This window comes from Fundulus heteroclitus, chromosome 6 (assembly GCF_011125445.2).
Source record: "Fundulus heteroclitus isolate FHET01 chromosome 6, MU-UCD_Fhet_4.1, whole genome shotgun sequence".
Classification (NCBI taxonomy): domain Eukaryota; kingdom Metazoa; phylum Chordata; class Actinopteri; order Cyprinodontiformes; family Fundulidae; genus Fundulus; species Fundulus heteroclitus.
The window spans coordinates 31,400,192-31,414,736 of NC_046366.1; the positions used below are offsets into that span (position 1 = coordinate 31,400,192).

General features: G+C 41.4%; 1 protein-coding gene across 1 annotated transcript in view; it reads right to left on the bottom strand.

Annotated features, from left to right (window-relative positions):
• lig1 (ligase I, DNA, ATP-dependent) overlaps positions 1–14,545 on the bottom strand; it is a 95,012-nt gene that overhangs the window by 73,638 nt on the left and 6,829 nt on the right. Inside the window, exons 4-5 of the mRNA XM_036138597.1 lie at positions 11,457–11,610; positions 8,346–8,471 (exon numbers count right to left, since the gene is read on the bottom strand). Coding sequence (XP_035994490.1) covers positions 8,346–8,471; positions 11,457–11,610 — 280 coding nt within the window. The remainder of the gene's footprint in view (positions 1–8,345; positions 8,472–11,456; positions 11,611–14,545) is intronic.

Genomic DNA, 14,545 nt, shown 5'->3' on the forward strand with positions numbered 1-14,545 from the left:
TATTGACAAACTTGTAGCGCCGACTCCCAGCACACAGACGGGGTCACGGCGCTGGCTGGTTGAGAAGGCAGGTATAAAACTTTAATTTTCTCAACCGTACATTGAATTAAGCCAAAGCCTGCTGAGATTTAACACTCCTATCTGGAATTTATCAGAACATTTAAAAAAAAAAAAAAAAAAAGAAGACTGATAGCCTGACAAGATGGGAACACAACAGAGCAGAGAAATCGGGAAACTTAATGCTGTGGGTAAAAAAAAAAAAAATAAAAGGCCCCCCCACATACAGATTTTGTTTGCTTTTTTTCCGTTTTAACACTTTTTAACACTTAAATGTTTTAAGTCATTAAAGAAAGACAGTACAGGTAGAGAAAAGCGCTTTTCCAATGAGGATGGCTCCATGGGAAGCAGTTGTTGGTCCCTAAAACCTAAAAACTGACTGAGCGATCCTTGCAATAACTGGCAACGAGTCTTTTTACGTCACTAGGAGGCATTTTGGCTAGTGTTGCACCGATACCAATAGACCCCTTGCAACCACGTGACTCCGTTACCCAGAATCCCTTGCGTGGCGGCCATATTGGTTGGCACGCCATTTGACAAAATGACGAGTTCTCCAGGTATTTTTCTTCTTTAGATAACGTACCACAAGATCGTTATAAGAGTAAGTTGATGGTATCAGATTGCCAGATCCACACAGCAAAAGCCTGAAGGGACGGAGCGAGTCTGTGAAATGCTGGCCAAGGGTTTCGTACCGCGACACAGCTGCTTTATAAACATGCAGGCCAGTACGGACAAGAGAGCACGAAAGCCCCTGAAACCACTGGACGGCTGCAATTATTTTATATCAGGAAAAAGGCTCCAGCAACGCCCGCGACGCCATGAGGGATTAAGCGGGTCAGAAAATGGATGGATGGATGTTCAGACATGTTTGTGTAACAGCACAAAGCAGAGAGGAAGACCCGCCCGGTAGGTTAAAAAAACATCACTCACTACGGATTATTTTGGTGTTTTTGTCTTGTTAAAATGGGTGAGGGTGTCGGCGACATTGCAGCGTAAACACAGACATACTAGCTCCTGTGAACGGGCGGAGTGGAGGTGGCGATCCCTACACGGGCCGGAGAGCCGCCGCTGTCTGGAGCAGCAGGTAGCGGCGGCTCTCCGGCCCGTGTAACGATCGTTACACGGGCCGGAGAGCCGCTGTTGCTGCACCCGCTTCCTGCTGCTTCAGACAGCGGCGGCTCTCCGGCCCGTGTAACGATCGTTACACGGGCCGGAGAGCCGCCGCTACCTGCTGCTCCAGACAGCGGCGGCTCTCCGGCCCGTGTAGGGATCGCCACCTCCACTCCGCCGCTTTTTAAGTAGAACAATGAATAGAGCAGAATTAAGTTGTATTTACCGGAGATGAAGTGTAGACAGCAAATTCTCTCGTAGTATGATGCGCGCCCCCCCCCCCCCAGTCCATTGGGAGGGTCTGCCTGCGCTCTTTTCATTGAAAATATCCATTTCTTTCTTCGTCCTTTCTCCTTCGGTAAACGACAGAAACGTACATCCAACGATTTGGAATGCCTCTGTGTGCAACCGGGAGCACAACAAGTCGTAGGCATTGCTTAGATTACAAAAATAAACAAACTAAAAGTACGCTCTAAATCACCCGTTTTGTCATGTAGTAGACGGGCTGTCAGGCTAGCCTGCCCACCAAGATGGAGGCGCGCACCCCCGATCACGTGACTGTGACGTCAGATGCAAGGGGTCTATTAGGGCTGAACAATTAATCGCATTTTCAATATAATCGCGATTTACAAAACGCAATTTCCAAATCGCAGAGGTCTGCAATTTATGCCTATGTAACATTTAGGGAATTAGACACGTCCATTAGGTGTCAGTAAAATGTTTGAAGTGGCTTTGCCTCCAAATGGAAGGGAAGACAGTTGCAGCAGTGAGATAATCTAACTTTTTTACTTGTTTTAGAGTTTATATAATCATACATAGCATTAAGTTCTTGTCAATCAGTTTAATACAGAGACTAGCTTGTTGGTTGGACTTTATGTTCAACAAGGATTGATGTCCAAATCAATTAAAAGCTTTTCTCTTGAACAATATTCTGATTTATAAAAACATTTTTACAAGTTCTTGTTTTAAATAGTCATTGTTTACAAACATCTTTATCTAGAGGCCATTTTTGTTGCTTGTGGTTTATGCAGAAAAAAGTCAAAATTGCAATTTTGGTTGAAATATATTGTAGGCAGAACGCAATTATTTCTGCTCCAAGTTTAGATGCTGCGGGTCTTTTAGCACCTGATCTGCACAGCGAGGAAACAAAATGATTTGTTGTTTTGTATATGTTTAAAAAGACATGATAAATTAAGTCGCTATATTAAGATAAAAAAAAATCGCAATTAGATTATTTTACAAAATCGTTCAGCCCCAATACTGATACCAGTATCGGCCAGGGCGCCAATACCGCACTAAAATGGTGGTATCGGTATCGGTAAGTACCAACAAATAGGTCACAGATACCATTTTGATGTTTGTATGTCACTTAAACGCAGCCTTCTCTCTCCCGACACTCACTAGTTCTACTGGATTCACTTTGTATTAGTCTTTTTTCCTGCTTTAATAAGGTAGCAGCTTGACAAAGCCATGATAGCAATTATTGTACATCCAAGTAGTACGTTATTTTTCATATATACACACACACATAAATTTCAAAGTAATGGTATCGGTATGGGATCAGCCGATACTGCACAGCCAGGTATCGGGGCCAAAAAAATGGCATCGGCGCAACACTACTTTGTAGTCCAACTGTTTTTAATATTTGCTTTTAGTTTCTATCCTCCCATGTTCTATTTTGTTTCTGCATTTTATTCCTGCTTGCTTTTATTCTGTCTTATTTTCCTATATTTAATCATGTAAAGCACTTTGCATTGTCTTTGTACTGAAATGTGCTACACAAATAAATTTGCCTTTGCCTTAAAGCTGTAACTTAAATGAAAAAAAGGTAAAGAAGTTAAAGGAAAGCGCAGCAAAGGCAGTGTGTGTGTCAGAGTTTGTGTAGTTCAGTGAAAACTGTCCCATGTAGCCCGAGATCGTCTTTGATGGAGCGTTCATCAGGTTCAGTAGAGCAGCCTGAGGAATGTCCTGAAGCGCCTCACAGTACCAGCTCCATGTGGTCAAAAACCAACAAAACGAAATATATATATTTTTTGCACTTGATCCTGGACTTTTCCCTCTTTCTTTCCTCTCCCCAGCTGGGCGTTGCTGACCCGCTCGGCTCTATTGCTTCTCCTTGTTTACTTACTGCGTGCATGCGCAATGTCTTGTTACAGAAAAGTCCTATATGAACACGAGGTCTTGTTCGGGTAAGTGCTTGGTTTATTAACAAATAGAGCAGAGACAGGGCGCAAAACAAGGAGATTGAATATAATAAGCAAAGATAATGTCATCAGAAAACCTTTGTATGCGACCAGACTGACCTACTGGCATAGAAATTTGTAAAGTCATAATAAGTGACTTGGCCCCTTAAAAGTTATAGTTGCCAATCCAGTTCAGAAATAACCTTTTTTTTTATTATACTGGGTAAAAGCATCCTTCCATTCTGAAAGTAGTCAATACGTTGTGGGTTAAGAATTTAAAAACAAAATTTAAAAAAAATCCAACTAATCACTGCTCTTTCCGTTTGCCCGCTGTGCATAAGCACTTCCAGTCTTTATGTTTCCAGTTAGCTTAGCGGCTAGGTTAGCGGTTAGCTTAGCGATTAGCTAAGGCTGAGACCAGGTTTCTACTCAGTAGAAAGAAATAAGACTGGAGTGGATTTGGGAGATTTTTTTTTTCACATGACCCCCCCCCAGCCTCGTGAGACCATCCTGATCTCGCGAGCTTTCAAGGTTTCACTCGCAGATCAGTCTGGCTACTTTCCGTTAAAGAAAATTTGGAGCCGTTCACCAAACGAACGTCCAATCAGCGTTGGCTTTGAGGCGGGTTGAGGTGTGACGCAACGAGAAGCGCGACAGTTCAGTCTAAAGAACATGGCGGCTTCAGCCGATGAAACTAGCGTTAGCGTGGCTATCGAGCAAGTTTTATCGGAATTACAGAGTATTTCTTTGAGCTAACGAGCCTTTACCTGCAGCAGCAACAGTAGCTTGGCTTGTGGTTGTGTTTTCGTCGTCGCTCGTCAGAGCCCTGATTGGTTTATTTGGCCCGTCTATCACCAACATAGGCCAATCAGCTAACCAGTATTTTCGCCCCTTCCCAAAATTACTTCAACGGAGGGTTTCCAGATGGATATGTGGAGCAAATCTATCTGGTGGAGTCAGGTAACCCCCCCCCCCACCCCCAGAAGAGCGGAAAAGCAGGTAAGACGGTCTCACACATGCGCAGTTCTTCAAAAAGGGACCTTGGGAAACTTCCCGAAAAATCGCCGACCTTGGCTTTATGTTAAGTTTCCCTGTGTTGATTGGCTTTTGGAGTAATTTCAGTAGCTTCACAAGTCTTAGAAATGTCTTTAATTGCAGACTGATAAATGTCGGTGCATTCATCAGGACATGATACATGTGTTGCTTTTTAATAGATTTTTGCCCACTTTATGTTGTCAGAAATGTTTTGTTTCAGTGATTTCAGGCAGCAACCAGGGTGAAATTGAACTCTACTTTTCCAAAAAATACAATAAAAAAATAAGGGTGTTTAATCACAGTTAACTGATGGTTTAACGAGGCAGCAGGGCAGTAATTGGCATCCAGGGCTTCAATTAAGTCATTCACAAATTTTATGGTGGCTCTAACCATCCTGTGCGGTTTCCTAAAACCAGACTGATGGCAAGATGTCAGCTGCACGAAAATATTCTTAAAGCTGACCATTAACCAGTTCTTCCTTGGCTAAAATATAAACTGTTGAAATGAGGCTGTAATTGTTGAGCACACCAATATCGCCACCTTTCAATAAGTGCAGAACAAAAGCAGAGGTCCGCACATCTGGAGCAACACTAGTTTGCAAAGGAAGATTAATAATACGAGAAACCATATCAGCTATAATATCTGCTGCTTAACATACAAAGGAGAACGTTTATTGGGATTTATTAGAATCAAAACCCTCTGGTGCCAGATGCATGTGAAAATGAGAATGTGTTCCTATAGAGGAAGTGAAGGTTTGTCACCAGGCACGGTGTCAAATAAGAACCCAGAGGCAATAAAATGTCTGTTTAAACGATTAAACATCTCTGACTAACATATACCACAGCGGAGCTTTGAGGTAATGAAGAGGGAAACGCTGACCAATCATGGTTGCCTAAGAGACTCTTAACAGATTGCCAAAACTTCTCTGGGTTATTTAAAAAGGAGCAATAAGCGAAATTTCATTATTTTAGATAGAAATAACTAAAAAAAAAGTTTAGCTGCCCACAAAATAGCACACCTGCGTTCACCTGCAGACGGTCAGGACCCATTATTACCGTTAAAAAGCATTTTGAGACCAGAAGCAGCACAAGTTTGACTTGGCGCTAGCTTTATTACTCTGGACAGGTGAGTAACAGCATGAAGTCTACAACTGTGGCATGTAGGTTAGTTGCTAAGGTTTATGTTATGTGAAGCTAGCTGGTAGCCTAGCTAACACAGTTAGCATTGTTCAACGAGGAGCGGCGGGCTTGTGAGCTGTCCACCGTAATCGTCACGTACATTCAGGGCCCTCTCTTTGACATAAAACGTTAAATTGAAACGGATAACTGGTCCGGTGCTCAGGTTTTGGAGGTAGAGAGGCGTGGCTCGCCACACATCTTGTTTTGGTCTACAGACAGTGGTCAACAGCGCACCTAGTGGTGAAAGTTTGCTTATTGCTCCTTGAAACATTTTGTAGTTTGAGTAGGGGTTGACAAATAATTCAATTATAATATATATATCGTGATATAACTTTATTCAATGATATTTCAATATACATTACAGGCTATGATTGTAACAGCGGCCTTGCTGGTGAAAAAATCTAATTTTAGTCAAGCTCTGCCTGGATATGGCTTAAATCATTTAATTTTGCCACATCAAAAAAGCTAATGCATCTTAACTATTAACAGCAGCAGCCATAAAAACTAAAATAAATCGATGACCCGTTCAGGAGGAAATTCAATTAGGTTTGTGGATGCCGTATACCCATTTTTAATGGTAATTTAGCTCTCATTTAAAGGGCACAAACTCTGGCACAGAGTCTTTAAAAGACACGAGAAGGATTCAATGGTATCAGAGCACCAACATACAAAAGACAATTTATGTCAGCTTTTAGAAATAAAACCATAGAGAAATAGCCAAGCAATAAAGCATGCAGCTTTACTTTAATTTGATATAAATAAATATTAAAACGCTGTATTATTTGTCTCTGGGCTTTAAGTCTTTAGAAAATGGGTTCAAAACAAGATGTTGAATCATCCACTAACAACTGGCTGGCTGTTATCTCTCCTCACTACTCCTATCCATGGTATAAAAGCAACAACTACAAAAAATTGCCCTCAGGAAGCTTCTTTATTCCTCTTATCCGTTACGAGCCACGGTGAGAGGGTGTTGTCCCACATAAACACCGGCAAATTAAAAGATAAAATAACCCATTAGAAAGAAAAAGCAATTACTTGTAATATTTTAGTCATCATTTGCAGGTCTTTGGTGTCTTGAGCCTGTGCTTTTTGTATCATCGTGTGGTTTTATTTCTGGATTAAATTAACACCCATGGATGAACCTAAGGATTATTTGCGACTCATTTAATCCTCTTGTTTTGTTTTTTTTTTTCTCCTCCCCTCCAATCCTTCATTCAGCACAGGAAATTTCCAGAAATATAAAAAAAGCAGATCAATGTGGCTTTAAAATATTTCTTCTGTCAGACCAGACTGCCGCCCAAAATACGAGAGACCCACATCTCCAGGACGTAGGCAAAAAAAATAAATATGCCTTTAATGATTATGATCTGATGAATTTTCACAACTGAATTTTTCCTTTTGATCGCCTAGTCAATTAGTGCATCCAATTAATTTCTCGAGGATGGCTGGAGAAGCTTGTAAGCGCTAGATAAGAGAAACATCAGTGGTATCGCATTTCACGCAAGAATTGTGACACTTGTCATTTCTTTGTGTTTGAATTTCAAGACACCGAGCCCTGCTGAAGGATTCCCGGCCGCTGAACTGGTCCACGTTTTGTCGCGTTACAACCAGAAACCTCCATGTTTTCTAACTAGGGCTGCAAGTTAACGATTAATAAGTTAATCTAAAGTTGACTGAACTTATCGACTGACTAACGATTAATTGGTAAGCGGCCATTTTCTTAAAAAACCCGAGTGTTCTCTTGTATCAAGAGGGTCTTTCCATGACATGAAGGGCTACATTTTTTACAATATGCTGAATTTAGCCAGAGGCACATCATTGTACTGTATTTTAACAGTTTATTATTTAAATACTGACTTAATAAACAAAAAAGTTTGGGTTTCTCATACATTATTAAAGTTTGACATATTTAGAAAATAGAACAAAACGGCAACCTATTAGGTTACTGAATAGAAACAGAAAAAATGGCGTAAAATATGTGAAACACTTTTAATCCTCATGAAAACCATGAACCGTGCTTTTGGCATTGTATCTTTTTCTCTCATGTTACAAATTTTCTATCATTCTCTCATGTTGCAACATGGCTGCCGTTGCAAGTCCACGTTGCAGGGAACACACCGACCAAGTGAAGAAAAGCGTTACATGAGACCAAAACTGAACTTTGTGACCCAAATGCAAAACGGTACGCATTAGAGGAAACTGGCATCTCTCGTCACTCGCTATCAAACATAGTGGAGGAAAGCTGTTCCCCTTAGTTGGTACGGGGGGGACATGTGATTGAAAAAGATGAAGGAAGCAAAGAAAACAGGCGATAGAAATAAAAGTATCAGAATTGAGACCAGGGCAGCCATTTGTCTCCCATCTGCGACAATATGATACCGATCGATGTTTTAAAATGGCCTAGTCAAAGTCCAGACCGGAACCCAACAGGAGTCTCGGGGGTAAGACTTGTAATTTAAAGTTCAAACACCTTTTTGACCCAGAAGAATGGCGGATGCCACACTTCTTTTTTGTATCCCTCCTAAAAGAAAACACAATGGGAAAAAAAATAAAAAAACTTTCATTCTTGCTCCGTCACAAAAGATGCCACCGAAACACACCGAGGATTGTGTTCGCAGCTTCAGGGTGTTAATAAAAGCAACGGAGAAATGATTGTGTGCAGAGATTTCTAATAACCTCCTCAATGTGTTGATCTAGTTTTTTTGTCCACCCTCCCCTCTCCTTGCTCACCTGGGCCTGGCGGACCCCCACAGGAAGTGACCCCCCCCCCCGTTATCAGTACCTGCGCCGCTGACGCCGCTCTCCACGCGGGGTCGTTTGTTTCGCTGACCCTGCTCCACCGCGACCTCGGACTCCCCTCTCCGACTCTCGCTCTCATCCAGCTTCCTCTTGGGGAACATCTTCCTCGCTTGCACACAACAGGAGAGGAATTAAATTAAGAGAGAGACAGCACAAAAAAAAAAAAAAAGGCAGTAAAAAAATAATGAAGTGAAGGGGGTCCCAGATGAAATTATGCCATGATTAAACAGAGAGAAATGTGGAGATGAAAAACAGAGCGACTCTACTCTCTTACAGCAGATGTAGGCCAACAAAAAAAAAAAAAAAAAAAAAAAAAAGGAGAGAGTGTCATAGATACGTACTTTGGTAATGAAAACACTAATTCCATCCAGAGAGATATTATGCAGCCAAGCAGCTTGCAGTTCCAGCGTAATTTCCTCTATAATTGTATGCAACAGCAGTGCTTGGGGGCAATTTCGCTTTTGGTTCCACATCTGCCTCTGTTTTGCTTCTTGTTAAGATCCCAGCAAAAAGGTAGCGCTGCTGTTGTCGTTTTTCTCCCAGATATAATGAAGGCATTAACCCGGGACGTTAAGAATGCAATTTCAGGTCGAATTAGCGTGCCGCTTCGATGCGACGGCCTCCACCGGCGGCGGGCGCCCGCCGAACGACGAGGGCGAGCCGTCCAACGCGAAGGGAGCGGGATGATGGGAAGGGAAGGAGCGGATCTGATGTCGGTCCAGAAGGGAGTTGCTTTTGTTGATGGAAAACAAAGCTGAAGTGTTAGAAAAGTCTTTAGCTCTAAGGAGCTCCCATTTTATTCAACAAGAAGCTTACCTTGCAGGTGAAAGGCAGAAAACGCCTTTCCCGTTTACATTTAATGCAAATAACGAAGCAGATTAAAAAAAAAAAAAAACTCCTCTGCTGCTGTTCAATGTTTAAAACTATCATTTAAAACCGAGCCTATAATAAAAATAAAACAAATAACAACCCAAGTTGCTCCGAAACCTTTAACAGGGAACCAATCGAATCAGAGAGGAAGATCAGCAGCAAAGAGAGGAGAGCGACACTTCTGCCGGTTCGGTCCAGTCAGCACAAAGGCAACGCTGCAAGAACAACGGCGGCGGTAATAACATAATTATCATAATGCAAATACCTGCAGAAAGAAACGATGAAAGCTGGGAGGAGGGCTTGTGATTCAGCAGATAGGATTAATGAGAAACACAATCGAGTCTAAAGGTTGTCAATGGCAGACGGTCCGGGGGAGGCGACAAATAAATGAAAAGGAAAACAGTCCCGAGGCCCGGCGAGGCGTTTCTGTACCAACAAACTTTTAATCATCTCGGGTCGAGATGGAAGTCGCATTTTTACCGTCGATGTGAAATAACGCTTATTTATACGCGTCCGTTGTGGCTCCGGCTGACGAGTGATGAAGGCGATGAAGGGTGCATCACTTAGAAGTGAAAGGAGCACGCAAGATTTTTTTGTTTTTTTATAAGCATCTAAAAAGACTGCAGGTCTGCTGGTGGTTCCTAGAGTCTCTAAAAGTAGAATGGGAGGCAGATCCTTTAGCTATCAGGCTCCTCTCCTGTGGAACCAACTCCCAGTTTTGGTCCGTGAGGCAGACACCCTGTCTACTTTTAAGACTAATCTTAAAACTTTCCTTTTTGACAAAGCTTATAGTTAGAGTGGCTCACGTTACCCTGAGCTACCTTTATAGTTATGCTGTTATAGGCTTAGGCTACTGGAGGACATCAGGATCTATTTCTCTCACTCTGCTGAGTTCTCTTACTGCTCTCCAGTTTGCATTGCTTGTTGTTATTTCAGCTTTTTAACCTTTTGTTCTCTCATTTTTTCCTCTTCATAGAAGGTACACCTGGTCTGGCGTTCTGTTAGCTGTGACATCATCCAGGGAAGGAAGATCATCCACTATCACCATGTAACATAGAAAGTTCTCCTGGATCAATGTGAGCTTCTGTGCTTTCTGTGTCTCTGCTCTGTCTTCTCTAAGCCCCAGTGGGTCGAGGCCGATGAGCGTTCACACTGAGCCTGGTTCTGGTTCTGCTGGAGGTTCTCCTCCCTGTTAAAGGGAAGTTTTCCTCTCCACTGTCGCTTCATGCATGCTCAGTATGAGGGATTGCTGCAAAGCCATCAACAATGCAGACGACTGTCCACTGTGGCTCTACGCTCTTTCAGGAGGAGTGAATGCTGCTTGGAGAGACTTGATGCAACCTGCTGGGTTTCCTTAGAGAGGAAACTTTCTGACCAATCTGGAGGATTTGATTGAATTTGACTTTGTAAAGTGCCTTGAGGTGACATGTTATCAACTTAAATTGCTGTTTTTCAGAGTTTGATTGAGTGCTTTTTGCACATAAAATAACTCCACGGCCTTAAAGAAGGCACACCGAACCCAAAATCATTCACAGGCTTCATTACTGCAAAGTGAAGTTATTTAAAATGTTCCCTAACACATCCCCACTGTGTGACAAATGCCATATTGAAGAAGCCACACTTCTCCGTTCGTACTTTTCGTGTACAAAATGAACCCCATTTTGGTCTGGCATGTTAAAAACCTTATCAGATAAGTTTAGTAGAGAGTTGAGGCTGGACCCACTTCTGGTTGTACTCTGAGTTTCTGTTCAGCTTTCTCAGTTTAATAAATGCCAATGACAATTCTTATCTTGTGTCTTTATCATAGGAACAAAAGCTAGTGTTGATGTTCTGGTAAATAATCAGAGGCTCCATCGGTTAAATTGTGGCTGGAGGAGCTGGTAAGGCTCTCTCATCTGAAAAGAATACGGATCTTATTAGCAAATAAATTAAAGCGATTCAATAGAACTTGGAAACCCCTCCGGCAATATATTGATATTTCTATTTGAAGAGCGTTTGATGTGATTCTCGGTGTGATAAGATGTAAGTCCTTGGGAAAGGGGAGGTGGGTGGGTTCCTGTTTATTTATGTCACTTTTGCTTCGTTTTGATTTCGTATTGTCTTTAGGTTTCATGTTCGTATCAAAAGAGGACAGATTTGTATTATCGATGTTTCAATTTTCATGTCTGCTTCCTCAATAAAACAGTTTGAAACAAAAGAAAGTATCTTTAGACAGGAGACTGACCGGTTTTGCGTTTCACGATGCCAGACGGGGAGGTGGACCCGGGGGTGCTGGGCGTCCCTGGAGAGGCAGAAGAGGCCGGTGTGGCCGGGGTCACGGGGGTCACGGCCGGGGCCGGAGACAACGGGGTGGGAGTCGCCTTTAACGCGGCGGCCGTCTGAAAAACAAACAGAACAATCAGTAATTGTTGCTACTAGGGCTGAACGAGTTTGGAAAATAATCTAATTGCGATTTCTTTTTCTTAATATTGCGATTTAATGCGATTTCTTTTCCAGTTTAATTTATCATGTCTTTTTAAATATATACAAACAACAAATCATTTTGTTTCCTCGCTGTGCAGATTAGTTGCTAAAACACTCACAGCATCTAAACTCAGAACAGAAATGATTGCGTTCTGCCTACAACATATTTCAACCAAAATTGCAATTTTGACTTTTCTCTGCAGTAACCACAAGCAACAAAAATGGCGTCTAAATAAAGACGTTTGTAAACAAGGACTATTTAAAACAAGAACTTTTAATGTTTCTATTAATCAGAATATTGTTCAAGAGAACAGCTTTTAATTTAATTGGACATCAATCCTTGTTGAACATAAAGTGCAACCAACAAACAAGTCTATGTATTAAACTGATTGACCTGCACTTAATGCTATGTATGATTATATAAACTCTAAAACAAGTAATAAAATTAGATTATCTCACTGCTGCAACTGTCTTCCCTTCCATGTGGAGGCAAACCCACTTTAAACGTTTTACCAACACCTAATGGACGTGTCTAATTCCCTAATTGTTACATAGCCAAAAATTGCAGACTCTGCGATTTGGAAATTGCGTTTTTTTTTAATCGCGATTATATTGAAAATGCGATTAATTGTTCAGCCCTAGTTGCTACGCTAACAGCTTTTTAACCTCATCGCTGATCAGTTTTGACTTTTCCCGGGCCATACCTAAAAAAAAAAGCATGTCGTGAGTCCAGACGTAAGCACCAAACAAACAACAACGCATGAACCTTCCGCATGAATCCTATTTAATGCAACCAGTTTTAGACGAGATAAGGACAGGAAAAAAAAGACCCGGTGAGGCGGCAGGTCAACGGGAAAGTAGCCATTTGTGCAAGAGGCTTTCTGCAACCTACATTGTGTTTGCAAAGAGCGCGATGCAAATGTCATCTGCACTGGTGAAACGGCTCCACCGGGTCCCACTAGGGCTCCTGATGAGGCATTTGTTCCAGCGCAGACGGAGCACAGCTACAAACAGGTGCCTGTATAATCTCTGATTTTAGCAAGAAAGGGGGGAAAAAAACCTGATTTACTGAAAGAGGACGGCGACTGATGGCAGATTTAAACGCTAAAGCTTCTCCGCAGATGACCCATTTTTCTAACTGGGACCAAAATAATAAAAAACATGAAACATATGTCCAGAGGACACCGAGCGTCTCAGGCAGCCGGCAAACGGATCCGGTTCAGCTCGAGTTTCATTCGGATCAGATCTTAGTCGTCCTTTAAAAGAAAGCGCTCGGCCATTTTAGATCAGCTGCCTGTAGTCGCAATGAATTAAGCATCACAGGCGCGTTCATCTATAAATCAAAACTTTCTAGGCGGGTTTTCGCTTTCTTTTTTTATTCCTCACTTTAGAGAAAAGAAAAGTTTATGGATAATAGAAAGCAGCTCAACTGGCTAAACTCTAAGCTTGCAGGCTGGAAACCACCTCTCAGCTTCTCCTAATCATCCTTATGTCTTAATAATGACTGGTGCCAGGGTTAATTTCACAAAAAATAACTTATTTCCACAAATATGCCTTTGAAACGGGGAATAAGATAGATAGATAGATAGATAGATACATAGATACATAGATACATACATAGATACATACATAGATACATAATACATACATACATACATACATACATACATTACATGCATTACATAATACATTACAGTACATACAGACATACATAAATGAACATAAAGTAAATAAAGACAGAAAGACATACAGACAGAAAGAAATAAAGAACACATACAGACATACATAAATACATACATACAATACATACATACATACATACATACATACATACATACATACATAACATACATACATACATACATACATACATACGATACATACATAACATACATACATACATACAATCATACATACAATACATACATACATACATACATACATACATACATACATACAATACATACAGACATACATACATACATACATACGATACAATACATACTACATACATACATTACATACATACATACATACATACATACATACATACATACATACATACATACATACATACATACATACATACATACATACATACATTACATACTACCACTACAGACATACATACATATCATACATACATACATACAGACATACATACATCATACATACATACATACATACATACATACATACATACATACATACATACATACATAACATACATACATACATACATACATACATGCCTATAAATTCTCTTCCTGGTTCGTTTTGGGCACCTTTAACACTTTTTTTTTTTTTTCCCCCCAAATTAGATCATCAGTAAATTAAACCAACAGATGAACCGCAGACGAAAGCAGTCAAACACCAACTGGCATCCTCTCTACTGGAGATGCTGGGCGGCCGCCGGGTCGGAGGAGGATGCCTCATTACCGCCTGGCCGCACGCAAACAGGCAGCAAGGCGGGGCCACGCCGGCTGACCTCATGTATCCATCAAGGTCTCTTCCCCTCCGAGAGCGAATCATGAATACCTGCAGCCGCGTCGCCCCCACAAAGTGAGCGGAGAGGAGCGTTTAACCAACAACAACTAATTGGTTGGTTAAACCATCTGTCTTCTTTTGGACAAAGAAGACAGATGGTTTGAAAGGTGTGTGAAAGAAGCCATCTACGTTAAGAGAGAAAACCCAACCTTAAACAGATGAGGAGGCCTTAGGTTCCAACTCTCAAAAACTTACAACACAGCTATAGGATTAATTCCAGCCAATCATCACCTCAATTCTCCCCCTCATTTGGGTGATCAAAACATCGTTCCTTTAAGCCAAGCCAATAACAACCCTAACGAC